The 23,843-nt window shown below is 51.1% G+C and overlaps 10 protein-coding genes across 10 annotated transcripts; 4 read left to right on the forward strand and 6 right to left on the reverse strand.

The window, feature by feature from the left end:
* Nucleotides 1-145: 145 nt before the first annotated feature.
* On the forward strand, nt 146-595 carry BO79DRAFT_210637 (uncharacterized protein). Its single transcript, XM_025682845.1, has one exon. The coding sequence runs from the start codon at nt 226-228 to the stop codon at nt 535-537; it is 312 nt and encodes a 103-aa protein (XP_025536881.1). The 5' UTR covers nt 146-225; the 3' UTR covers nt 538-595.
* Nucleotides 596-1,112: 517 nt separating this feature from the next.
* On the reverse strand, nt 1,113-4,115 carry BO79DRAFT_200262 (transcription factor domain-containing protein; the record flags this gene model as incomplete). Its single annotated transcript, XM_025681481.1, has 4 exons — nt 3,977-4,115; nt 3,806-3,886; nt 3,130-3,202; nt 1,113-3,078 (listed from the first exon to the last, which is right to left on the reverse strand). The coding sequence occupies exons 1-4, from the start codon at nt 4,095-4,097 to the stop codon at nt 1,113-1,115; spliced, it is 2,241 nt and encodes a 746-aa protein (XP_025536882.1). The 5' UTR covers nt 4,098-4,115.
* An 803-nt stretch (nt 4,116-4,918) lies between these two features.
* On the forward strand, nt 4,919-7,171 carry BO79DRAFT_210638 (MDR family MFS transporter). Its single transcript, XM_025682846.1, has 4 exons — nt 4,919-5,215; nt 5,272-6,089; nt 6,146-6,496; nt 6,586-7,171. Exons 1-4 carry the CDS (start codon nt 5,027-5,029, stop codon nt 6,875-6,877), a joined length of 1,650 nt encoding a protein of 549 aa, XP_025536883.1. The 5' UTR covers nt 4,919-5,026; the 3' UTR covers nt 6,878-7,171.
* Nucleotides 7,172-7,479: 308 nt separating this feature from the next.
* BO79DRAFT_257868 (uncharacterized protein) lies at nt 7,480-8,600 on the reverse strand (the record flags this gene model as incomplete). The annotated part of the gene is made up of 2 exons (XM_025686264.1): nt 7,480-8,351; nt 8,453-8,600. The coding sequence occupies 2 exons, from the start codon at nt 8,598-8,600 to the stop codon at nt 7,480-7,482; spliced, it is 1,020 nt and encodes a 339-aa protein (XP_025536884.1).
* Nucleotides 8,601-10,028: 1,428 nt separating this feature from the next.
* Nucleotides 10,029-11,174, reverse strand: erg27 (the record flags this gene model as incomplete). Its single annotated transcript, XM_025688793.1, has 1 exon — nt 10,029-11,174. The coding sequence occupies one exon, from the start codon at nt 11,172-11,174 to the stop codon at nt 10,029-10,031; it is 1,146 nt and encodes a 381-aa protein (XP_025536885.1).
* Nucleotides 11,175-13,349: 2,175 nt separating this feature from the next.
* BO79DRAFT_247267 (endopolyphosphatase) lies at nt 13,350-15,917 on the reverse strand. Its single transcript, XM_025685633.1, has 2 exons — nt 15,341-15,917; nt 13,350-15,268 (listed from the first exon to the last, which is right to left on the reverse strand). The coding sequence occupies exons 1-2, from the start codon at nt 15,516-15,518 to the stop codon at nt 13,476-13,478; spliced, it is 1,971 nt and encodes a 656-aa protein (XP_025536886.1). The 5' UTR covers nt 15,519-15,917; the 3' UTR covers nt 13,350-13,475.
* An 825-nt stretch (nt 15,918-16,742) lies between these two features.
* BO79DRAFT_178545 (DUF3237 domain-containing protein) lies at nt 16,743-17,880 on the forward strand. The gene is made up of 8 exons (XM_025679986.1): nt 16,743-16,906; nt 16,968-16,995; nt 17,064-17,098; nt 17,168-17,307; nt 17,363-17,381; nt 17,443-17,545; nt 17,598-17,617; nt 17,687-17,880. The coding sequence occupies exons 1-8, from the start codon at nt 16,865-16,867 to the stop codon at nt 17,807-17,809; spliced, it is 510 nt and encodes a 169-aa protein (XP_025536887.1). The 5' UTR covers nt 16,743-16,864; the 3' UTR covers nt 17,810-17,880.
* Nucleotides 17,881-17,968: 88 nt separating this feature from the next.
* On the reverse strand, nt 17,969-18,700 carry BO79DRAFT_271848 (uncharacterized protein; the record flags this gene model as incomplete). Its single annotated transcript, XM_025687379.1, has 2 exons — nt 18,451-18,700; nt 17,969-18,388 (listed from the first exon to the last, which is right to left on the reverse strand). The coding sequence occupies exons 1-2, from the start codon at nt 18,577-18,579 to the stop codon at nt 17,969-17,971; spliced, it is 549 nt and encodes a 182-aa protein (XP_025536888.1). The 5' UTR covers nt 18,580-18,700.
* Nucleotides 18,701-18,988: 288 nt separating this feature from the next.
* BO79DRAFT_178547 (emp24/gp25L/p24 family protein) lies at nt 18,989-20,177 on the reverse strand. Its single transcript, XM_025679987.1, has 4 exons — nt 19,884-20,177; nt 19,538-19,745; nt 19,269-19,456; nt 18,989-19,208 (listed from the first exon to the last, which is right to left on the reverse strand). Exons 1-4 carry the CDS (start codon nt 20,079-20,081, stop codon nt 19,191-19,193), a joined length of 612 nt encoding a protein of 203 aa, XP_025536889.1. The 5' UTR covers nt 20,082-20,177; the 3' UTR covers nt 18,989-19,190.
* Nucleotides 20,178-22,003: 1,826 nt separating this feature from the next.
* On the forward strand, nt 22,004-23,290 carry bgt1 (1,3-beta-glucanosyltransferase Bgt1). Its single transcript, XM_025684930.1, has 4 exons — nt 22,004-22,396; nt 22,464-22,721; nt 22,782-22,942; nt 23,015-23,290. Exons 1-4 carry the CDS (start codon nt 22,137-22,139, stop codon nt 23,242-23,244), a joined length of 909 nt encoding a protein of 302 aa, XP_025536890.1. The 5' UTR covers nt 22,004-22,136; the 3' UTR covers nt 23,245-23,290.
* Nucleotides 23,291-23,843: the final 553 nt, after the last annotated feature.

Below are 23,843 nucleotides of genomic sequence, written 5' to 3' on the forward strand. Positions count from 1 at the left end.
GGGGGAAAAGATCGATCGTCGCAAACATCGAAGGTCGAAGAACCGCCGCTGAGGTTCGGCCCAAACGGGCTTAGCCGGGGGGAGAGCTCGAAGGTTCCAGTCTTTCAATTCAATCCATTCTTGCTCTTCCCCGCGATTCCATCTACAAGTTCTTAATACTCTTAATTGGTTTACTTCAACTTTGACTTCCCAATTATCATCTGGAATTACCGATTGTACAGCAACATGCTCCCCACCGCCGCCCGTCTCGCCGCTGCTCGCGTCACTCTCTTCACCCGCGCCAATTGCGGCCTCTGCGACACCGCCAAACTCACCGTCACGAAGCTGCACAAGCGCCGTCCCTTCGACTACACCGAGTTGGATATCCAGCTCCCGAGCAATAAGCCTTGGAAGGATGTCTACGATTTTGATGTTCCCGTGCTACACGTCCAGTCGGTCCAGAGTGACGCGTCGTTGTCGGATCCGAAGAAGCTGTTTCATCGGTGGACGGAGCAGGAGATGGAGACATTGATCGACGAGGCGGAGAAGAAGCAGTAGCTGGAGACAGCTGTCTAGGATTGTGTATATATATATATATATATACTGTAAATATGCATGTATTATGAGTTTCTATCTTGTTATTCGGGTTTGTACGTGGGATCCGCAGCATTCGTATTGGTTCCCTTGATCGCAGTGCAGTCGATAGGGAAAGGAACTCGGCAGGGTCACCGCTTCCGCAATGACGGAGATCTATATAAGTCGATCTCAGTTAATGTACTGTAGGAGGAGGTCGTGGAATTGTTGATTCAAAGGCGTAAGTAACTACTAATAACTTACGGTGCTAATATGAGTTTGGTACGGTGAAATGGGCCGCATATATACTCCTAGCTACTATATATTATCTCGTTGCCGGAGACGGTAGCTGTGTTTTGGAGGCCAAAAGGATATGTTATTATTGCTGGCTGCCAACTTACTAGCAGCAGGGGTGACTTGAATGTTACTATAACATAAAGTAGATAAACAGTAACATCAAACCGATTAATATAGTAATATAGTAATATATTCTATAATATTTCATATATGTATTTCTAATCATAACTGCCATCAAACAAAAACAAAGGGTATCTACAACATCACATATCATCTCCCACCAAATCAACCAACAAACTCTCAACCCAACCCAGATTTCCCAGTTGACTCTGACTCTGACCCCGACTGTGACCCTGACTGTGTCTACGCCCTCCCCCGAACGAATCCATAGCACCACCACTCGTTCTCCCCACCAACCTCGTTCTCACCTCCCCGTCCAACCCCATCACCATCGCATCACCCACATCCCGCTGCAACGCACCCGCCAAATTCTCAAGCGTGCTTCTGCCCAACCTCGCAAGATGAGTATGCTCCCCAACCCGGAACCCTTCATACTTCGTCAATAAGGAGATAACCCTTGTCCAGGCCCTCTTCAGCGGCGCCACGCCCGAACTAGGACACAGTCGCGCAGCCAGAATGACAATCCCGCAGGCATACAGATACTCCACGTTCTCCCAGTAGGGCGAGCCTGCGCTGCGCCAGGTATCGTCCGGACCGCCGTCCAGCAGCCCGTCCTCGGTTTCTTCGATCAAGTCAACGAGGTCTGCGGCAATGGCGGCGCATTTGAGGGAGGTGTCGCGGACGATGGTTACTAGTATTGGCGAGTTGATAGATGAAGAAGGATCAGTCTCTGACATGTGAGGGTGCTTGTTTGAGCGGCAGGGGCATTTGGCGGAGAGGGCGAGGCCAAGAGCTAAGAGGGGTCGGTAGAGTCGAAGTCGGAGATAGAGGTAGCGGGCGTGCAGGGTGTGGCGTTGTCGGCGGACAATGGGGTCGTCCGCTAGTTCGAAGGTCTCATCGGTGCGGAGGAATGAGGGTAGAGATGTTTGCCAGTCGTAGAGAAGAGCGTCTGTTTTGAGAAACGGGGAGATGTCCAGGGCGAGGAGTTTCTTCGCGGCGCAGGTGTCTGGTCGGATTCTTGCTTCGAATTCCCAGGCAGTGATGTCTTCGACGTGGGTGTAGAGTCTGGCGCATGCGATTAGGAACTCGATGATCGAGGGCCGGTCTCCACTGGAGTTGGGCGTCCCGCCGGAGACGGTGTCGATGTAGTCGGTGTCTAGGTGTGTGGGGAGGTGCACCTGGAGGGGGTTGTTGACTTGGGGCGGTAGGCCCAGTTGCAATGCTAGCATTCGCTCCAGAATGATTGCGCTGTGCCAGAGCCTGCGGCCGAGTTCACGCTGCTGTCTTTCTCGGCCGTTGCGGGCGGTTGTTTGAGACTGGAATCCTAGGGCTTGCATGGTGCGGATGGTGTAGCCGATCAGTGCCCAGGCTTGTTTGGATTTTCCTGTTGTGTTGAGGTACTGGCATTGCAAGAAGAGACATTGCACACGCACCCAAGGGGTGCTCTGCCAGTCTGGGCTGTTTGTCATTCTCTGGGCGTGGCTGAAGAGGGACTGCAGATAGGCTTCATCTACTTGGCGATATCTCAGCCCAGAAAGACATAGAATCATCATGAGTATGGCGTAGAAGCCACTCGACCCAGCGGTGAGGTCATGCACGTCGCGGACCTTTTCACAGGCCGACTGAAAGTCTGGCAGGTCGAAGATAGGCCAGTTCACGTAGTCGCGGGCCAAATAGGTGGCGATCAGACTGTCCATCAGATCCGAGGGCAGTTGGGCTGGAGATTCGGCAATGGTGGAGTGAGGATCGCAGTCTGGCCCTGTATCTTGCAGCGAGAACATGCCATCTTCGATTGGAGCTTCAGTCTTGACGCGGCCTGTTCTTGCATCTACAGCCTGCTGCAGCCGGGTCAGGCGCGAGATGTGGGCATTGATCCCGGTACCCGACGGGTTAGGAGGGTTGCTGTCATCTGAAGTGATAGAGTATACCTCCACCGAGTCATGTTGGTTTCGATCATCATGTTGGGGAGGAGAGGACTCGTCCCGCCGACGCTTCCTCTGCGAGCGTGGGGCAACATTGGAAGTATTCCGTGACAGAATTTGCTGCCTCGGAGGAGAGAGAGAGCGACTGTTATCCTCTGAATGAGATATTTTGGCTTTTTTATGAGAGCTGCAGGATGTTAGTTGATTCAAAGATCATACTATACACGTGCAGACGTACGTGGCGGGAGGCATATCCTCGGGCCGGTAGGAACATTGTTCATCTAGTCCTCGTTTCTTGCATCCTCCACAGGCTGGCTGGCATTAGCTCCACCTTACAAAGGGAGAGATCATGAACAGACTAGGTTGAGACCTGTCACATCCCCGCCTTTTCAAGCGGCAGACGCAACAGGGAGTTGGGGGAAGGTTCATGGCGCGGGCTGCGCGTTCGGGAGGCTACTTAGGAATTGGGTCTGTGTGATGTAGCGGTCGCATGTATGCCTGTTATACCGAGAAGATAATAATAAAGCGTTGAGTTTAGAAATGATAAGTATATATTATAGTCTGAGAGTCACAGAAACCCGCAACCTACAATGAGTGCCGCAGCCTCTTAACTGAAGGATGGGAAAATACAAAGGGAACTTCCCGCGGGCGCGTCCGTCAACTGGCGTCGCGCGTGGCCCGGGCTGCCTGGTGCTTCTTTCTGTATGTAAATCCAATCTTAACCTCAACCTGATTCCAACCCATACAAAAATAATGAAATTAATTTGTTACTATTATTTGTCCGCCATTTCCAGTACTAGCCAAGTCCTCATGCCATCTCATTTAACCATCACATCCATGGCTGCCCTCTTGAGGAGGGTCCACACACCCGTTATCACACAGCTTAGCATGGCCAACCTGGCCCGGATTCGTACAGTGGAAGAGAATGTTGGTCAGGTTTTGGTTCTCATATCCGGTGCCTTGGAGGGCGTCTGTCAGATCAGACTGAGAGAAGCCTGTACCAGTTTCATGTTAGCATCAGCTAGTCAGATGGAGAAGTAGATACTATATGACATGATAGTACATATAGTTGGAGAAGGTCTCACCCTTATCATTCAACAGCACATCTGAGCAGTAATCAAAGCTCGGGGTACAGGTTTTATCAGCCACAGATAGCCCAGTTAGGGTCAGGGTGAGGAGGGTGGCCAGAATGGTAGGTGGCTTCATTGTTATAGAGTATTCGGGTATACTAGTAGGATGTATTCAATGGTAATGGGAAATAGGAAGAAATGGTGAACTTGGTCTAGCTTGGATGCTGAATGTGTTTAAATAGTTCTGTCTGAGCACATTCCTGGTGATGTCTGCGCTGCGGGGATTGGAATGTGGACGTTGCTTGGTATGTCTCGTTTCATCATGATTTGAGAAGCTATGGTGGTGAAGACCGAGTATGTATGTGGCTTCACCCATTGAGATCTAGATTGGAGACTAGCATAGCATAGCACATCACAGCGAGTCAGAAACCAGGACCGGTCATCCTCGGTGATCGCGCAACGCTGTCTCCACTATTGGAGGAACCTCAGACATTGGGATACAGCGACACGCCATACCAGCAATGGCAACGGAAGTCGACGGTGGCTGGATGACATCCAGATGCCTCATGTAGTGGGGTTTCAGCGTGGTATCGATGCACTGTACTAGTATAAGTGGAGGTATTTCCGTGCTCTCTATCGCTCCATCGTTAAGTGAGACTCAGGGTGGAGAATGACAAGGATGGTATACCCGGCTTCATTTTCCCTGTCAACCCAATCACTTCTATCAGCACCTCATGTTCTGGATAGGCAGAACTCAAGGTCGAATGCTGCCTTGAAGAAGGGTCTAATGCAGTGATTAGTTGCTTTTGCGGGTTCTTTGTTCCCCTTCCTACCTATCAGAACCTTGTCTCTTTAGTTCTCACTAGTTTGCTGAACCCTGCAAGCCTTGTCAGGCAGGATGGAGACTAAACGCGTCTGGTGGTTGTGATTCGGGCTTTTGTTATGATGGGCTGTTCCCCTAAACTCGCCGTGTCAGTTAAAACATATCGTTCATCCAGTCTGTCAGTCAATCAGTCGCTCGTTACTTTTCCACTCGTTTTCTGTTGATATCCAAGGCTCTCCAACATGGAGAGATCCGACAGCATCTCCCTGCCCAGCATTGAGGCCCAGAAACCTCAAGGACAGGTCACTGACAAGAACGAGACCAAAGACAACAGTCAGAATGCAACCATTGCAGCTTCTCAATACCCTTCAGGGATCAAATCCTATCTCGCAGTTGCAACCTTGTGTCTGGCAATCTTCCTCGTCACCTTGGTATGCCCTCTCCAGGCTGCGTACCACACATACTAACGTGCAAACCCTACATCTAGGACAGCACCATCATCGCTACAGCGACGCCCTACATCTCTGACGACTTCCACTCGCTGGGTGATGTCGGCTGGTACAGCAGCGTCTACACCATGGTCATCTGCACGACCCAGCTCCTCTTCGGCAAACTTCTTGCCCGCTACTCCGTCCGCTGGATCTACAGCATCTCAATGCTGTTCTTCCTCGTAGGCTCCGCCGTCTGCGGCGCAGCGCCCAACTCGCACTCCCTCATTATCGGCCGCGCCATCGCCGGCGTAGGCTGCTCAGGACTCCTGGTCGCAGCCTTCTCTCTCGTTCCCATCCTCGTCGCCCCAGCCAAACGCCCCATCCTCCTCGGTCTCCTCTCAGGATCCCGCGGACTCGCCACGACATTCGGGCCTTTGATTGGAGGTGTCCTCACCGAGAAGGTCTCCTGGCGCTGGAACTTCTACATCAACCTCCCCATAGGCACCGTCATCCAAATCGCCTTCTTCTTCCTCGTCCATCCGCCTAAACGAGACCACGAAACTTTCACCTCATGGACCGAATTCCTCAAGACCCTCGACCTCTTCGGTCTCGTAGCTCTCCTCCCATCCATCGTCTGCCTCCTCCTCGCCCTACAATGGGGCGGTCTCAAATACGCCTGGCAAGACGCCCGAGTCATCGTCCTGCTAGTTCTCGCAGGCATCCTCGCCATCGCATTCATCAGCGTGGAGATATGGCAAGGTCCCAACGCCATGCTCCCGTCAAGGGTATTCACCCAACGCACCGTCTCAGCAGCATCCTTCTTCGGCTTCTGCACCGTCAGCGCCATCTTCGTCCTGACTTACTACCTCCCGATGTACCTCCCCTTCCCCTCTCACAACCACCCCCCAACTAACCAATAAACCCAAACAGCTGGTTCCAAGGCGTCAAATCCGCAACCCCCATCCAATCCGGAATCTGGACCCTCCCATGGGTAATAACCAGCACGATCATCTCCCTAGCGGGCGGGATCCTAATGTCCAAAGTCGGCCACCCGGACCTATTCATGGGAATCGCCATAATCTTCGGCGCCGTGGGCTCAGGCCTCTTCACCACCTTCACTGTCGACACGCCCACAGGGGAATGGATCGGATATCAAATCATCTTTGCCATATCGTCCAGTTTGTGTAGTGTCACCCCGTTGATGGTGGCGCAGCAGGCGCTGCCCTTGAAGGATATTCCGATTGGGTCGGGGTTGGTCATGTTTTCGCAGACGGTGGGGGCGTATGTACCCATATCCCTCCTTTTTCCCACCTCCATTCTAGGTGCTTTTCTGGTACTTTACTGATGAAAGTTATGTATGTTTGGTATAGGTCTATATTCGTCGCCGTCGCCCAAGCGCTCTTCACGAACGAGCTCAGTGCGGGGTTAAAGGGTACTGCAGTGGGCGATGGACTTGATGTGAGCGGGTTGTTGTCTGGGGGGATTTCGACCCTTACGGAGGGGTTATCGGGGCAAGCGAAGCGGGCGGTGTTGGTCGTGCTGAATGAGGCGTTGACGAGGTCGTGGCAGTTGGCAGTGGTGTTGGAGTGCGTGGCGGTGATTGGGGTGTTGGCGGTGGTGCAGGGGATGAGGATGAAGAGGGTTAGTGCTAGTACTTCGTAGGAGTTGAGTATAAGTTGTTGGTTTGGGGTTTAGGTTGTTGTTGAGGGGGGAGGTTGGTGTTGGGTTGAGGTGCGGTGGGAGGAGAGAGGTAAGATCAGTGGGGTATGGTGGGGTTAAGTGAGGTTGTATAGGTAGTATATCAGTACTAGTAGTGTATAAGTTGGATGTTGATGGTGGTGGATGATAGTAGTACATGGAAAAGAATATACTAAGTAGTATATGAGTTGCCAGTACTTAGCTTGTGACTTTATCTACAGCACCGCATCTACTCCTAGTACATACGCATACGATGACCACTGCAGTATCGCACGGTGAAGATTATTATATATATTGATTGGCATACTGCACTCGACAGGGCCAGTTCAGGCTGCTCCTATGTCCAGCCCATCCCATTCCTATATCCGATCCGTCCAACAGTCGTAAAGGCATGAAAAGAAAACAAAATGGGTGTCTCATCAGACTCCCCCAAGCAAGTGATGTACAACGAAACCAAATACAGTGAGAGCAAAAAATCTGCAAAGAATCATAATAAGCCAGCCAGCCAGTCAACCAACCAGCCAGTCAATTCTATGACTGGAGTGAGGATGGATGGGTAGGTGTGTTTAAAACCACATCACGCCCACCACTAGGCCGATCACTATGGCCATGCAGCTACCCCGGCGCATGTGCTCGGTCTCCTGCTGGAATCCCGCGACTTTGGACTGTCCGGCAGTCGGTGCGGTGCTGTTGGGGGAGAGAGCCGGCGGGGGCGGCGTGGCGCTTGGCGTGGATGCTGATTGACTGGCGGTGTCGGTGGTGTCGTCGCTATTATTCACGACTACTGCTCTCGGGGGTATAGGTTGTTCGCGGGGTGTGTGGTTTTGTGGGACTGTTGGATGTGAGGAGGTGGTGTGGTTGTCATGTTGTGAGAGGTCGAAGTTGGGCTGGCGGGCTTGCCAAGCAGTCATGTTCTCCAGATACTCGCTCCCCGCGCGGCAGACCTGCTGCCATGAGGCACGGGACAACCCTAGCAACCATCGAGATACATCAACCACGCTGCTGGTAGCTGGTATCATGGAATTGCTGGTAGGCGACACCCCGAAAGGTCCGTCGTCGAGAGGAGCAGCTGGTATAACCGAGGAATTGGCAAGGGCACTGAGTCGCGTAGGTAATTGCTCGATGGCATTACCCTCCGCTGCAAAGGTCGGAAGTAACTGCGACTCATCCGGCTGCCTGATGACCATTGCCTTAAAAGCGCGGACTCCCCGAGTGAAAGCCGAGGATTCTCGGGCCGGAAATGCCAAAGGATCGGTATCGAAGACGGCAGCAGCCTCAAAAGAGCTCCGAGACGGCGCGTCCACCGCACAACGTCGCGGACGAGCTTTGCGCTCATAGAACCCCTGATATCCATCTAGGAGCCATGGCTTCCAGCCAGTCCCAGAAACTCGAGATCTTGTTCGAACATCGGCCCAGTTATCTTTTACCCGAGAGACATCTGCAGCAGCACAACCGTTAGCTTATCTGACTCAGCCAAATACATGGGGGAGAGAAAAAGGGGGAGGGGGAATGATAGAAGAAGAAATAAGGAATGCATACGTCGAACGTCATTGCGATAGCCAATGTACCCCAGGTGCACGTTATAGAAATCCCATTCCTTTGCGAGCGACGGCACCAAACTAAATAGCGAAAAGACCAAGAGAGCAAGAAACGGAATGGCCCCAGGTTTCTGAAGCCCCGACCGCATCATCCACAGTCAGCGACCGACGAAGGCCTGACTTTTGGTTTTCCAATCCACAATCCTCGGAGAGAAAAAAAAAAAGAGGTATTTCTAACAGCCGATGAGGATCCCGCGTGCTTGAGAGGCTTCCAGAACAAACAGCTTCATTGCCAGCGAGGAAATCAAAATTAAAGGAGAAAAAAAATATAGTGGAAATTGTAAAAGAGATTCAAGGTTCGGAGGGTTTATGCAAGTAAGTAAAGAAGTATAGATGCGTCGCAGCCTCGTTCAGGGTCTTCTGACAGACGTGATTGCGCGCGCAGCCTTGGGGGGCAGAACCTCGTTCGGGTGCGTTTCTTTTTTCAGGGTCTTGCGCTGGATCTGCGGTCCTTCGCTTCTGGGCGATGATGTCGATCAGGCGGTCGGACGGTCGGGAAGGGAAAGCAGGCGCGTCCTTCTTTGCACTCGAGCCCCCGGCAACGAAGAGCAGAACAACACAACTTAATGTTGGTGGTGGGGGGGAGGAGGAAATCGACGTGGAGGACGAAGAGGGGAAATCTGATTTGCGCGCAAGATCAGCTGGAGATGGAATTGTAAAGATAATACTGCCGGATGCTGCAGGAGGCGATCCCCGTCGAATGACGTAAAAGACAGAACCCAAAGGGTCGCAATGGCTAAAAAGGTTTGTTTCTTGCTGGCGATGGATGACCTCGCAGGTGGTGCGCCAAGAAGGGTCGTCGTCGTAATCCACCCTCGTGTCGATGTCGATGAGAAAAAAAAAAAAAAGTATCTATAGAAACAAATTGCCCGTTTGCGTGTTGACTTTTCGCCTCTTCACACTCAAAGTTGCCCCCCTGCAGGCATCAGTCAATTCTATCTTCTCATTCACACACAACATGAAATATACATTCAGGAGTCAATGGGAAAAACTGCTGCCTCGCCGGTAATTTATCTCGTCCTGCCCGGTATGGTATTTTACATCGGACCCTGGGTGGGGGGTTGCCTCAGGCGACAATGCGTTGGCCTCCACTGCAACATCAACAAGAGATCCATCGAATCCATCCTGCCCCATAACCATTGGCTTGAGACTGACAATTGTTGCTACTAGTAACTAGTATCAAGTGTAGGTCCATTATTGTCCAGACAAGCACACACAAGTGGGGTGCATGACATCAACAACATCCCTTGTAACTATCGCACAGATCTAGATATCTATCTACACCCATCACAACTGGCCGGTCTGCTATTCCCACCTGAGCTTTTCATCACGCTTAATCGCTCATACTGACCACAGCTCCTCGCGAGCTGATGCCCAATTCCAGTCTATCGCCGCAACTCCGTACAGTGATGATACAGACACGCACAAGTCAAGTAAAAATTACAGGCCAAGCGCTCCATGCGCGACTCCTCCGTAGGTCCAAGAAGAAGCATATACAGGTTGTAAGCAAAAAGGCATCATATGGGATTCATCATGGTGGGGTCGGGCACAGCGGGTGACATGCCCTCGCTAGTCGTCGGTTTGGTCGCGCGCGCCGGAGAGGAGCTGCTTTTCGGCACTCGCGCTGCCGGCTTCTTCGACGTTGTCTGAGAGGACGGCGTTCGAGTGCCCTCACTACGCTCCTCCCTAGGCGTTTTCAAAGCCGTGGTGCTATTCCCAGCACTGCTTGCGTTCCTTCCCCGCTTCACCATCTTGCCCAAAATCCCCACAATCTCAGCCGCATCCTCGAAGCTCTCGTCGTCCATGCCCTCCTGCGCATTGTACACGTCGGCAATGGCTTGCTTGGCCAGCCGTCGACAGGCGTGAGCGTCATGTAAGCAGTCGTAGAGGTAGGCAGCAAATTCCAGCTTGATGGACAGACGGAGCGGGTGCGAGCCCGGGAGGAATTGATCCGCCAGGAGTGCAGCATGATTGAAGCATGCGGTAGCTGTGGGGGTGTAGTCGAGTGCAGGGAGGAGAAACGAGGAGGTCGACTTGGGCGGTTGAACCGGCGCGAAGCCCGGGGGTGCCTGCGTAACCTTGCCTCGTGGCGCACCATCCGAGGCCGAACTGGGCTTCCCGGAAACCGTTATCGTATCGGGCTTCAGCTGGAATGAAAATCGCGAATTGGAATCTTTGGATGGTGACTCGGCTTCAGTAACGCCATTGGATAGGGGTGTACTACTCGGCAGGCTGACGATACCCGGCGTGTGGACAGCAGGCTGATTCTGAAACAGGACGAATATATGATAGAAGGAGGCGCGCAACTTGTAGGCTAGAATCTTGAGTTCCATGCATCCCTCAACCAGGGGCAGGACAAACTCCTCTAATATCAAAAGACCCTCGCGGGAAAGCCAGATGATATGATAATAAAGATGAAGCGATTTAGTCTCTCGGGTGGGGTCAAGGCGTCGCAACCGTCGTGCACGGAGGAGTTTCTTCGATAACATAACAGACAGCCCCAGAATCTTGTACAGCATCGCGGACAGGAACGGGTTCTCAAGGCCCGTCATGGCCGCAAAATTGCCCAAGGCCTTCTGGTCCACTTCGGAGGAAGCCATCCACAAAGCAAGGGAGCCGGTTTCTATCACAGGGCAATCGATTGCCAAGTTAGTCATATCCATGATGATCTGGTATATAACAGAACAAGTTTCGAACAAGTGTAACCGAACAACAACTTTGGAGGGGAGGACCGATCCCACAGCATCGGGCCGTTTAAGAATTCTCAGTCAGTGGCCACAGATTGCCCACCGCGCTCATATAAAAGATAGATGCATCGGAGTGAAACATGCAAAGCGCCAAGGGATCGGGAGCCTTACCTCGGACGCGCGCGCAAACGGTTCTTAGAATTGGATCAGCCGTCGCATGCACCAAAGCTTCCCATGCTCGTGCTGGCGCCTAAAGCTCGATATGTTTGGGTATTAAGTTGCCGGTTCCGCAATTGAAATCCTCAATTGCAAGCGCAGTCCTTCGTTGAATGCGCCCGTCTCAAAATCAGACTCGTCGTATCTGTGGCTTGTCCGCGCCTCTCGGTGCCGCCTCCGAATAGGACTGAATAGCCGATCAGTTGTACATGCAGAGACCCCTAGTGACGAAAGCACAAAGCCGCCAATTTCAACTGGAAAGCAAAAGCAAGTATGTTACATATGTCAGCAATTAGTGGTCTTTAATTGGAGAATCAGCGAGGATCAGATCGCGGGTGTACTCCGTAGTGCAATCAGACTTAAATAGCAAATCGTTAACCCGAAAAGGAAATCACCCAGATCAATTCTTCTAGATGAGAATTCTCCTCAGCCTGCTGTCAACAGCCCTGTATGCAAGGCTATGCTAGCAGAAGAATGTGATAGTCAAGCGGGCGTGGGAGCGCGAAAGGGTATAGGTGGGATTTAGGAACGCAAGGCACGGGGAAGGGGGCATTCGAAACAACAAAGGGCAAGGAACTGGTCGTTGTGAAATAGGAGGGAGTCTTGATGCATCGTGTGCAACTAGGCGAGGTAAGGCGTTAGTCTGTGCTTCTTGCCAGCGATGGGCGGGCACCGCCCACGAGTTTGGGGCCGGAAGTGATGGCAGCTATCTCAAGGCCTGAAGTCGCTATCCCATGAAACGAAGCCTGCTTGGGTGAGGCAACAGAAGATATAACCACAAAAAGTCAATGTTCTGAAAGTCAATTCTCGTCCCAATTGAAGTTGGGCACTCGGTCGCAGCTGCGCGAGAATGTGGGATTAGAGCGATAATGAATGGATGTGCGGAGCAATAATGATGCAAGGGCAGGTTATCTGCCCCGTTGATATTTCCCTGGCCACAGCCAAGTGGATGAAGCCACGGCAGTGCGGAGGTATAATGCCGTGCGAATCAATGCGGCAAAGCTCCACTATACATATAGGGCGAATGGACCCACGCTTCTGTAGAAAGAGAGAGTACTCCGTGAAATACGATCAATTAGAACGCCGTCTGTTTGTTTTATTAGTTCCTGCTGTGCTCGTCAATTTTCATTCTGCCCTGGCCGCCGTTCCAAGCGGAGATGAGACATCGGGCACCAATTGCAGCCACGGTGAGGGACGTCATTTCTGGGTGGCCACCATCACCGAAATGAAAAAGGAATTACGAAGGGCAATGTGGCATGTTGGATGATGGTCCCGTCCCTAAGACTTAGTAGGCATTAGGCGGAAGGACAGCGCATCAGCTAGTTCGATACGTGTCAGAGCCCAACTGCTGATTTCCCCTGCCGTGCAGCTTTTGATCCAGCCGGGAGGATAAGATAGGAATAGCACAGTGGATCAGCTGTCGCCAGCCTCTTCATTTTTGGCAGCCAAAAGTCACACATGGCCTGCGAGCAGTGTTGCAGATGGAAGGCCCAGCGCGGGTCCAAACCCATCTTTCTATGCATGAGCGAGCCGCCACTGAGCCGGGTCGCTCAACTAAACTGCAAGCGTGGAAATTCGGCGCCCGCGCGCTTCTTAGCGTTAGGCTTTGCATAAGGATGGCGGCAGCACTGGATGATGACAGTTGGCGGCCATCTGCCAGCGTGGCATCAGAAGCATCTGTGCGTCTTCCATGGGGCTGTGTGGAAGGTTGGCCCCTCGATCGATTTCAATTACAACCGGAGATGAAAGGAGATGATATCAGTGGCTCTGTCATACCACAAGCACAGGACTGATTGATCAGTTAGATTGGGGGTGGATGGATGAATGATGACCGACAGCCTGCATCTGCAACAGTTTGCCGCGGCAGTTCCCCACCGCCTCTTCCGGAGGACAAATGAGTGGAAGCAATACGAGCAGCGATCTATTTCCAAAAGTGTCCTTTATGATTGAAGCACTATATACATTGCAGCAACACAGATAAGCTAAGAGCAAGGGAAACGTCGCAGCCATAACGTCGTATACCTCCTGTCCTCTCCCTGGTAAACAGGCAAGCAGGTACCATTATTCTATATCATCAAGTTCGTCACGGTCCAAAGTTCCGACAAAAGCTCTCTCCAAGAAGGCTCTCCATGTTCGATTCTTAGGCTTCTTATGCTTCTTTTTCTTCTTCTTTTCGACTTCTACTTCGTCTCCGATATCGTCTCCGGTACCAGAAGCATTCGTGTCGAGTTCTTCGGCGGTCGCATCCTCAACCCAGATATCGTTTTTACCCGCCTTGTTCTTGGAAATTCGCTTCGCCAGCTTGAAGAAGCTCCGCACGGTGAGATCCTCCATCTGGTAGATCTTGTCATTTCGGGTATCGTATTCGACCTCGAACGTAAAGACATCTGCGAGCTTCAGCTCACGAGCACCACTGTCTTGGTCAGAGTCAGAGAATTCGTCTGCCAACGTTTGGTGGCGTTGCGCCATCTGACGGTTGATCTCGGTCAGATTGGCATAGTATTGAGTGTATCCAAGCCAGGTCAATGCCTGGTTAGAGTATGCCGGCCCCGGAGGCGCAGTCGGCGATGGGGGCTTGGGAACCTTGTCCTTGGACTTTTTCTTCTTCTTGTCGGCCGAAAGTCCATCCTCATCGTGGACCACGTTCGCCATACCCAGGTTGTTGTAGGTAGGGGCGTCAGCCGACATCTTGGTCTCTAAGCCACTAATGTTATACTCGACTACCCGCAGCGTAGGGAAGAAGTTCGGCACTACACTCGGTGACACTAACGACACACTGTACCTCTCGGCCCAAGGACCGCCAATCTTTTTGAGAAACTTCTTCTGCTTCTTCTTGGGATTTGAGCTCTTTGAGCTCGTCGCAGCTTCCTGTTCCTCTTCGAACCATCCATCTGCCAGAAAGCTGCCTTTCGGCATACCATCAGGTGGAGACGGTAGACTAGACCAGTCTTTCCTGAGACTGGATAGATAGTCATAACGAGACTGGACAGAGATCTCTCCTGATTCGTCATAAAGATTGGACGAGACAATAGACTCACTGCTGGCAGCAATGTCCACTTTGCGACTATCCTGCAGCATGAAATGATCGATATTCATGTGCCCGTATGCACTTCCGACCACAACGTCACGGAATCTGTTCACATATAGTGTATATTTTTGCCAGCACGTTTCATCCCAGCTGCGTTTGCTACCGGATCTTGCCGGAGGAACATGACCTATCAGAATGGCTTTCATGTCACGTGTCCGCAGCATCTCCAGTTGGATCCGAAGCCACTCCATGTGCTCAAAGCCAGGCTCCGATTTTGCATCGCATCCGTCGACAGCAGAATTGGAGTCGAAGAAGTATAAAGTGTTCAAGCTGATAACTGCCAGCTCATCGGGGATCACCTCCGAGATGAACCAGCCGCCTTCGACAAAACTATGGCGTTGATGCTCGGGGATAAACTTGTGCCAGACTTCGCGGTACTTCTTCGTCCACCGGTTCGGACCGGTCTTCATGATATTATGCGGCATTACATCGTTATTCCCAAAAGTCGGAACAATTGGGATGGTGTCCTTTCCGCCAAAGACCTCGGTGAATTTGTCCACCATGAACTGATTCAAGCGGACGATCTCATCTGCCGTGCGGGGATTCCTCTCATCATTGTCATGCCGTGCAGAGTCACCGGTCCAGATAACAAAGTCAATCTTGTCCTTAAGGTTGTTCTCGATCCAGCGAAATGTCTCGTTAACGAGGGTAATTGGCGAGTCGCATTCAGTCTCTTCGGCGCCATAGTACCCAGCGGAGCCCTCACCTCTGTGGCAGCTCTTTTCGTCGGATGTTCCGGGCTCGTAGAGGGGGTCTGGATGAAGATCTGGAAGTGGTTAGCCTGCCCCTCCTCTTCTCTTGCCTCTGACATGGTGTAGTTCAAGAAAGGAAGAGGTACCTGTTATGTGCAGAAAGCGGCCTGAAAGTGTTCGGAAGGACTCCGCATCGGCATTTGGTGGCTCGAGCTGGAGCACATCTTGGAGAACATCACCTAGAGGTTGCTGCTCCACAACCGGGAAGGCAGACACATAGATTCCTAGCAGCGAGAGCGCTGAAAGGAGAATGATCGGAACCATTGGGAAGACTGTGGGTAGGAGGCGAAACCCCGACGATGCGGGAGACCAGTTAACCTTGATCAATAGAGTCAGACATGAAGCACACAGTGAGCACGCGACACACTATGTGAAAAAGCCAAAACGAAGCTAAAAACAAGACCAACAAATAGCGATACCGGGGGTAATTTACATGAGATGGAGGATTTGTTGAACTGGATCGTCGACGACGTCACAGCTACCGCCCCGATGCGGAAAAGCGCGAGGTAGCGTGTGGACCCACTTTGTTTTGTTTGGAACCCGACCAGCAGAGCAGAGGAACACGGGTGAATTGGCTGGCATTTAAATATTAACCCTGCAAGAGACACATTGCTTTGGACATCTGACTCCGGAGTATCAGTCGGACTCAATTCAACAGGTCAGCTGTTGAGCATACCAGAAAAACAAACCAGCGCTGTATGGAGTAGTAAAGATGCGCCGCAGTGTCAGTCAAGGTCCTCCCCCTAATGTAAGGTTACTCGCAGCCTGTACCGTCGTCTAAACGGCCCACGTGCCTGAAACCGACAATCAGATTGTCGGAGGGTCTTAGTCATCGACTGCATTTTGGGGTTCTCTTTTCTCTCTTTTCACCCCCAAGGTTGACGCGCTGGCCGCACTGTCATCCGAGCCAGATTCAACTATAGTCGTGATAGGCTGTGTGGTCCTGATCTACTGGATAGTGGAGGACACTATGCTGCCTCTGTAGTCTGTACCCCATCTTCGGGTGGTCTCTGATTTATGATTAGGTGATTGAAAGTGTTACGGTTTGGTAACTAGAAGGTCAGCTTTGACATACTAATAGAGTCATCTGGTAGACCAACAGGGGTCTGTAAGGAGACGTTGCAGTTGGCTAGAGCACCTGATGGTGTGCCATCGGCCCACAAGAGCAGACTTGAACGAGTACTAGTAGTACGAAGGTAGAAGAGAAAGATTTGTAGTTCAAGGATAATAATGATCGGGAGGTATTAGCCAGATCTGGCAACCCAGTCGAAGCATGTGACTTTGAGCTAAGAAGCTTTTCTATGTTTGCTGAATAGTTGTCACAGTGATACCTACTACTCACTCTTCCGTCCTCTATAGTTCTACATAGTAAATAAACTGCCCGAAGTACCTTAACCCGCGGCGATCAGAATTACTCCGGGTATCACCGTTCGGGGGATCGCCATAGGCTGGCCGTTGCTTGTGGAACATGTGTCCCTGACCCCTCACCGAGGAGCGGGGCTTAACGTCCGCGATTTATCAGCTGCTCGACTTCTTCCAGCAAGCACCAGAGCATAATACAGTTTGACACAGCTATAGAACATCGTCGCATCAGTCGACTCGAACTAAACATGTCCGAATTCCCTACCCTCCAGCCCGCCTTCACCTTCAAGGTAGAATCTCCAATACAGGACCTCGCGTGCTTTCACACAACTAACATTGTCCCCCGTGTAGGTCACAATCGATGCTCCGCTAGGCGTCGGTAAGTCCTAAAGACATCTACTAAGTAACAAGGGCCATAGCTCCAGGAAACTGGCTAATTCCTTCAAGGCAGCGCATCTCGGCAGAACAGCCTGCAGGTCGTCGTAAGCAGCCACCAAATATTCCGTATTTTCTCACAAGACCATCCCACTAACAATCCAGCATGACTGAAGCCCATGACCGGCGGCACTGTCCAGAGTGCGCCTGGATTCTCTCCTGCTCTTGACGCCGAGTTCGTCGGTGTTGGCAACGACTACATCCATGCGGATGCCGACGGCAAGCACCTGCGCCTGGATGCGCATGGCGTAATCAAGTACGTTACTCCTTTGTTGCAGATATACGCTTCATTTCTAACTACTGAGTTACAGGCCTAAGGATAGCGATGATGTACGTAACCGGCTCTTTAACTCCCTCGAGAGTAGCAATTAACGCCAGTCATCTACTATAGCTCATCTACCTGAACTACACTGGTGTCTGCACCCTGCTTCCCGAAGTGCAGGCCGTTTTCGCCGGAGCTGCTCCTGATGGCTCGACTCCGTTCAACAGTGCTTGTATGTTATCCTCTAAAGACAATGACAGCAGAGGCTAATGCTAGTATTCCAGTCACGCACATTACCTTCGAGGTGAGATATACCACATTCCAGCCCGGATAACGAATGCACCAAATCTAACAGACCACCACAAAACCACAGACCGGCAGCGAACGCTACAAGGAGCTCGAGAACCGCGTCTTCATCGCCCAGGGACGCTTCAACATCGAAAAGGGCAAGCCTACTGTGGTCGAGTACCGCGTCAGCCAGGTTGTCCAGGGCTAAATCAGCAAATACTGCATAGCTGTGAACAATAATCAGAAGACGAAGACCTGCTAAATAAATGCAAGCCTCATAACATTGACATAAAAGCTCTCCACACATCCCACTTATCCCTTGTGTAACAATAACCCAGACTATCACATTCACATTCACATTCACATATCACCCACCCCCCAACAACGGCCTCCTCTCATCCTCCCCACCATCACCAGCCCTCCTCCCCCTTCCCGCCCCCTCCTCATCCTCCCCATCCCTCCCCGTCCTACCACCCCACCGCGAAAACACCACACCCCCCCAATTCCCACCCCCAATCCCATTCCCAAACACAACCGGTAACCCCTTCCACCCACCCCTCCTCCTCACCCCCCTACCAACCAAAACCCCCAAAGCAATCAACCCTAGCACAGCCAACGTACCCAGCACCCCCACCACGCCCGTAAGAAACGTAGTCGTGCTCACATGGCACCCGAAGGGTATTGCGCGGAGCTCCCACCGCTCTTTGGACCCGAGCGGGCAGATCTGCGATGAGTGTAGCGGGGAGAGAATGGGTAGGAGGGATGGGTTGGGGACGCAGGTTGAGGACTGCATTTGTTTTTTTCTCGTAAGTGGTTCAGTTTGGGCGAAGAGGATAATGATGGACTCACCACTGCGCACCAACTACAAGGTACATCGCCTTTCAGGCAGGTATTGCATGATTGTCGTCGCCAGCAGAGGTAGAAGAGGGGGTCGGTGGAGGTGGAGGTGAAGCTGGAGGTGTTTGTTATTTGGTCCATTTGGTTTTTGGGGATGATGGGTTGTAGGATGGATGGATGGATGGATAGATGGATGAATTGATTTCTTAGAATTTCTTATCGCATGATGGAATGTGATGTGATGGCATGATGGTCCTGTCCGTCAGGATTGTTTTGTTTGGGTGATGGGCTCGTGCGGGGTTTTTTCTGGTTCCTGGGGTGGTTGGTGGTACATTGGTAGTACTCACTACTACTACTACTACTACTACTACTACTACTACTACTACTACTACTACTACTACTACTACTACTACTACTACTACTACTACTATCTAGTAAGAGGCCCGTTCGGAGGATCCCTGCTTTGTTGCTGCTACTACTGTTGTTTCGCTTGTGATAAGGCTATCGGCTTTATGTTGTGGGAATGGGGCTAAAGGAATCTAATGCTGCGCTGGTTCACTTTTGGTTGTATACATGTTTCGTACATTTAGAGAGTATATCCCAAGGTAATAAGAATCATCCAGATGATTTTATTTGTTCAATTGGGATTGAAAAGAAAAGGGGGAAAAGGTTCCATAATTTCAGTTATAAGAAGAATGTCAAGGGTATGATATAATGCCCTTTACAATTATCACGCTCGTAAGATAATCACTCTAGACAACACGCTTGACCTGTTCATCGTTCTATTGTTAGCCTTATTCACCTGACCACAAAAGGAGGGATGGGCTGACCTCGAAGAATCTCTTGAGCCACCACACCTGGAAAATACCCTCTCCGATCAGCACAGCCAGCTGGAAGATACTCCACCACTTCACACGGGCGTTGGTGCTCTCGGCCGTGTTCCGGTGAACCCGCTCTCTCACGACAATGTACGACTGCTCATCCTTAACTTGTGCCAGGGCCTCGGACAGCTTGCGGACTGTGATGAGGAATCAATAGCGGTTAGCTCATACGGTCGCCGAAGACTAGTATAGACGATATCGGGGTGTTGCAATCCTACCTTCCGCCTCCAAGGGATCCTGCGCCAATTCCGATTCGGGAACGTAGACAATTCCGTGAACGTTGAAAGAGACTTCTTTGGAGTTCGAGGCCCATCCTTCGTTGCTGAAGCAGTAGACGTATTTGCCGTCCGAGTGCGCGTTGAACGAGTAGTCCTCCGACGAGATGGCGTGCTTGTAGTATTGACGGTTACCCAGGGGGTCCTCGACCTATTGAAATCAATCACATGTTAGTGACTATATTCCTCAAAGTAGTTTTGTGTCCTTGCAAGCTCGATTGTATATCAAAACATCCCGAACGGTATCCGCGCGGAGATTGACAACTAGCATGCTGCTCAGGGAACCTACCCAGAAATCGATCTCCAGGTTGCCACTGCCTCCGAATTCCCGGTCTCCGACCTGGAAGGAGACAGTCATCTTGTCATCCTTGTGCAAGGACTCGTGGAAGCATTCGCGGGAGTGAGCCCGGAGCTGGATGTTGTGTGCGGTCACGGTGGTGAACCACGCCAGCGCCGTGATCAGGAGAGTCGTCGCGGAGAATCGCATGATGGGTAGGGTAATTCGCTTTTGATGACTCCAAATCCGGTAATAGCTTGGTGGAGTTCTTCTCGAAAAAGATCCAGGTGAGGTGGTGGTGGTCGGGCTTGCTAGGTGTGCTTCGACTCCCGACGGGCAAGGTGGTCTCTGTGCTGCGCTGGGAATTCTGGACGCTCGGACCACCACCAGATCACCCGGCACTAACTGGACTAGTCCTGGCAGGGTTCGGAGTCTAGAAGGGCGCGATGCTTCTTTTTACTACTTCGACTCTCTCTTATCAACGATATCTAGAGTTCAATCATTCCTTTTTGTCTTGATCTGATAACATTTGGATTTAGGAGCTTGGTGGCGGCCTTAGGGTATATCACGGACATCCTGAGCGCTAATTGGCCTCTACAGACATACATACATTGCTTCAGTGCGTCCGTCGCTGAGGAATAGAGGCATCTTAAAAGAGCCTGAGGAATCATGAACAATTCATGGCCAGGTGTACGAGGCATACTCACGTTCTCCCTCCTTGGGTTATCTCTTGCTTTTCTTGATTGACTGCCTCCTAAAGATTGCAAATGGACACCCTTTCGGTCTTTAAATATTTGACGAAGCACAGTGAGCCAACATTGACTGCGCAGACCTCTCGATGTTTGTTTGCTCGTATATAGTACCCGAAACCGACGACTTAAGTATAATGAGCTCACATTTCACAGCTTGTGGTACCCGCAGGTTCCTCTAGAGTAATAGCAAGATACTGCCTCAACCCGGATGAAGGGAGGACAATCAAGTAAGCGGTCTAGATCAAGACAATTCGCGGGATTCAACCTTGGTAATAGACGCGCCACTGCGATGAGTAAGGAAGCTTCTCTTTGGTAACAATGATGGATCAGGAAGTGGGAGAACGAATATTGCGGGATTTTTCTTAGCAGCAACAATAATGGTCTTTCACCCACCTGTTCTTGAGTGAACCGTGGCTCATATTTCCAGGGTTCATGGCCGGTGTACGCGTTATAGGGCCCTCTTAGTGACATCATCTGTGGTCTGAACTCCTGGTGATTGATTGATGGTGGCCAAGAGATGATCTCTCATTAAATTTATTGATGGAAGTGGGGAGGGATTCGAGAAGACGAGATCGTCGGACATGGGAAGTTCGCCTCACATTATTATAGTTGGGGGATGAAACCGGAACGGAGGCCAATCTCGCAGAATTTGAGTGGGGAGCTTTATTCTCTTTGCTTCTTCTTAACGATACTAGTGTTTCGGTTCTGGCTGTAGTATGGCCAAAATTAAATCGGCGAGATACTGCGTGTTAACATGCCCAGACTAACTGTGTGATCGGTAATATTTCTGGAGTGAAAAGAGCAAAGAAGAACAAGCAGAAGTGATTCGGGGCGGTAATGGGCTCGAGAGGCCTAAGGGTCCAGACCCTGGCGCCTGCAGTGGAGATCTTAGCCGGAGACCCCGGAATGGCAGGGGTGGATAAAGGACCCCATTAACATCCAGTGTATCTCGATTATTCCACTGGGCGCCTTCTGGCTAACGTCCCTGGCTTAGCCACTGTAGATGGACCCTTCAAGAGTCTGGTCACTCCAACAATGGTCTCTTCCGGTGATTAAATCCCTGGCTGTGAAGCGCCAGTTCCCTTCTTCCCTCAATTGACTTTCGGAGTTGTCCCACTGGGAGGCGAGTCTAGCTATTCATTCATTGTCTCGTAGGCCACAGCCGGGCTCCCCATTTGGAGGTACCCTGTACTGTACAAGTAAGTATGACTCCACAGTCTTTCTGAGTTCTGACGTTTTGCCGTGCAACTCCTTCTATTCTTACTTAAATCCTGCCAATCCTTCCTCTCTTGTTCTTTCTATTTCGGTTGCTTGCATATAGCCAGGAACGAGCCATCCTTTTACAGAGCTTCCCCTTTTCTTCACTCTCCTCCGAAAGAAGCCAAAACTCAGGTTCTTGACTTCCCACGCTCTCTTCATATACCCTGTCCTTCCTTGAGCAGCTGCTCTTGCCACTTCATCAATCGGTATACATCGCTCGAAACCTGTCACTGAAATAACCGCGCCTTTCAGCATGCGTGTCTCTACTAGCTTGCTTCCTGCCCTTTTGGCAGCAGTCCCTGCTGTGTCCGCTAGTGGCACCCTGGGTCTCGCCATAGGTGATAAGAACAGTGATTCCAGCTGCAAATCTACGAGTGATTACGAAGCCGACTTTGATGCTCTCAAAAGTGTGACGACTATAGTCCGCACATACTCAGCCAGTGACTGCAATCTTGCTCAGAATATCGTTCCAGCTGCGAAGGCCAAGGGATTCAAGGTCGTTTTGGGAGTCTGGTAAGGCATTATCATCGATTAAACCATTTGCATTGACTCCGTGAAGCTAACTTCTGGTGTGTTTTAGGGCGGATTACGACCAGTCTTTTGACCAGGACTTCAACGCCCTGAAGCAGGTCGTCCCTGGGAATGAAGATGTTGTGTCTGCCATTACCGTGGGCTCTGAGGTTCTCTACCGCGGAAGTCTCACTGCGCAGGCACTCCTGAGCAAAATCCAACAAGTGCAGAACCAGTTTCCCTCGGTCACCGTTGGCACCGTTGACAGCTGGAACAAATTCGCGGATGGCACAGCTGATCCCATCATCCAAGGAGGAGTCACTTACCTGTAAGCCTTCCTTTCCCGATCATGTCGTATTGCGAGTCTCAGTTAACGATGATGATTTAGTTTGGCCAATGGATTCGCCTACTGGCAGGATGTAGACATCAACAATGCTCCCGCTACCTACTTCTATGACATATCGGAGGCCGAGAAGCATATCAAGCAGGTTGCCGGAGCTAATGCGGGCAATATCCGCTTTGGAAATGGAGAAACTGGTTGGCCCACCGGTAAGATAAATAAACAACATCCCTCAACGCCTAAGCAGAGGTGCAGATGAACTGATGAATTGCTTTTCCTAGACGGTGGATCCGATTATGGTGCTGCTAAAGCTGGTACTCAGAATGCTGCACAGTATTACAAATCAGCGGTATGCCCCATGCTGCGAAATGGAACCGACGTCTTCTATTTTGAGGCCTTCGACGAGGAGTGGAAGCCCAACAGCGTGGGTGACAATGGCCAGTCCATGGACGAGAAACACTGGGGACTCTTCACCGCCGACCGCCAGCTCAAGTTCGACGTGACCTGTTGAAATTCGAACTAGAACAAGACTGATGCTGCACCCTCAAAAGTCTGACGCACAGTGACTTGATCTGTTACATGTGTATCTACTATTTATCGGACAGCTTTTGCTGTACTTACTGTATGTATATGTATCGAATCCATGTTGAACATCGAGGCAAGTCTCCCAAATCTTGGGATGATTTCTCTAGTAGTATTTGATTCGGCTTGTAGAGATTCCGCTACAGAGATACGGAGTGGGCAGTCGGATTCGCAACTAGACATCATGCAGTAGTCAGATACTGGGAAGGAAGATGCGACTTCTATCAAGACGGTATGGATAGACATCTGATGAGACACTCTAGATAGAAGAACGAAATGAGATGTGGTGGCTGTCGCGCATGGGGCTATAAAGTGTCATGGCAGTCTGACACCGATGACATGGCTGGGCACAATTGGAAGGATCCCCAATTGGGAAAGTTGTTAGCTAAGTCACGGGCAACCGAGGGAACCGTGGTTCGGTTGAAGTAGCGTTGTTTTACCCCTGAATGCAGACACGAACCACAGGAACCCACGCGTCAACCAAGTGATTGTTATCTATTGGGGGAAGGGAAGCACTTGGTTCAGGGG

The sequence above is a fragment of the Aspergillus costaricaensis genome (assembly GCF_003184835.1).
Source record: "Aspergillus costaricaensis CBS 115574 unplaced genomic scaffold BO79scaffold_28, whole genome shotgun sequence".
NCBI lineage: Eukaryota > Fungi > Ascomycota > Eurotiomycetes > Eurotiales > Aspergillaceae > Aspergillus > Aspergillus costaricensis.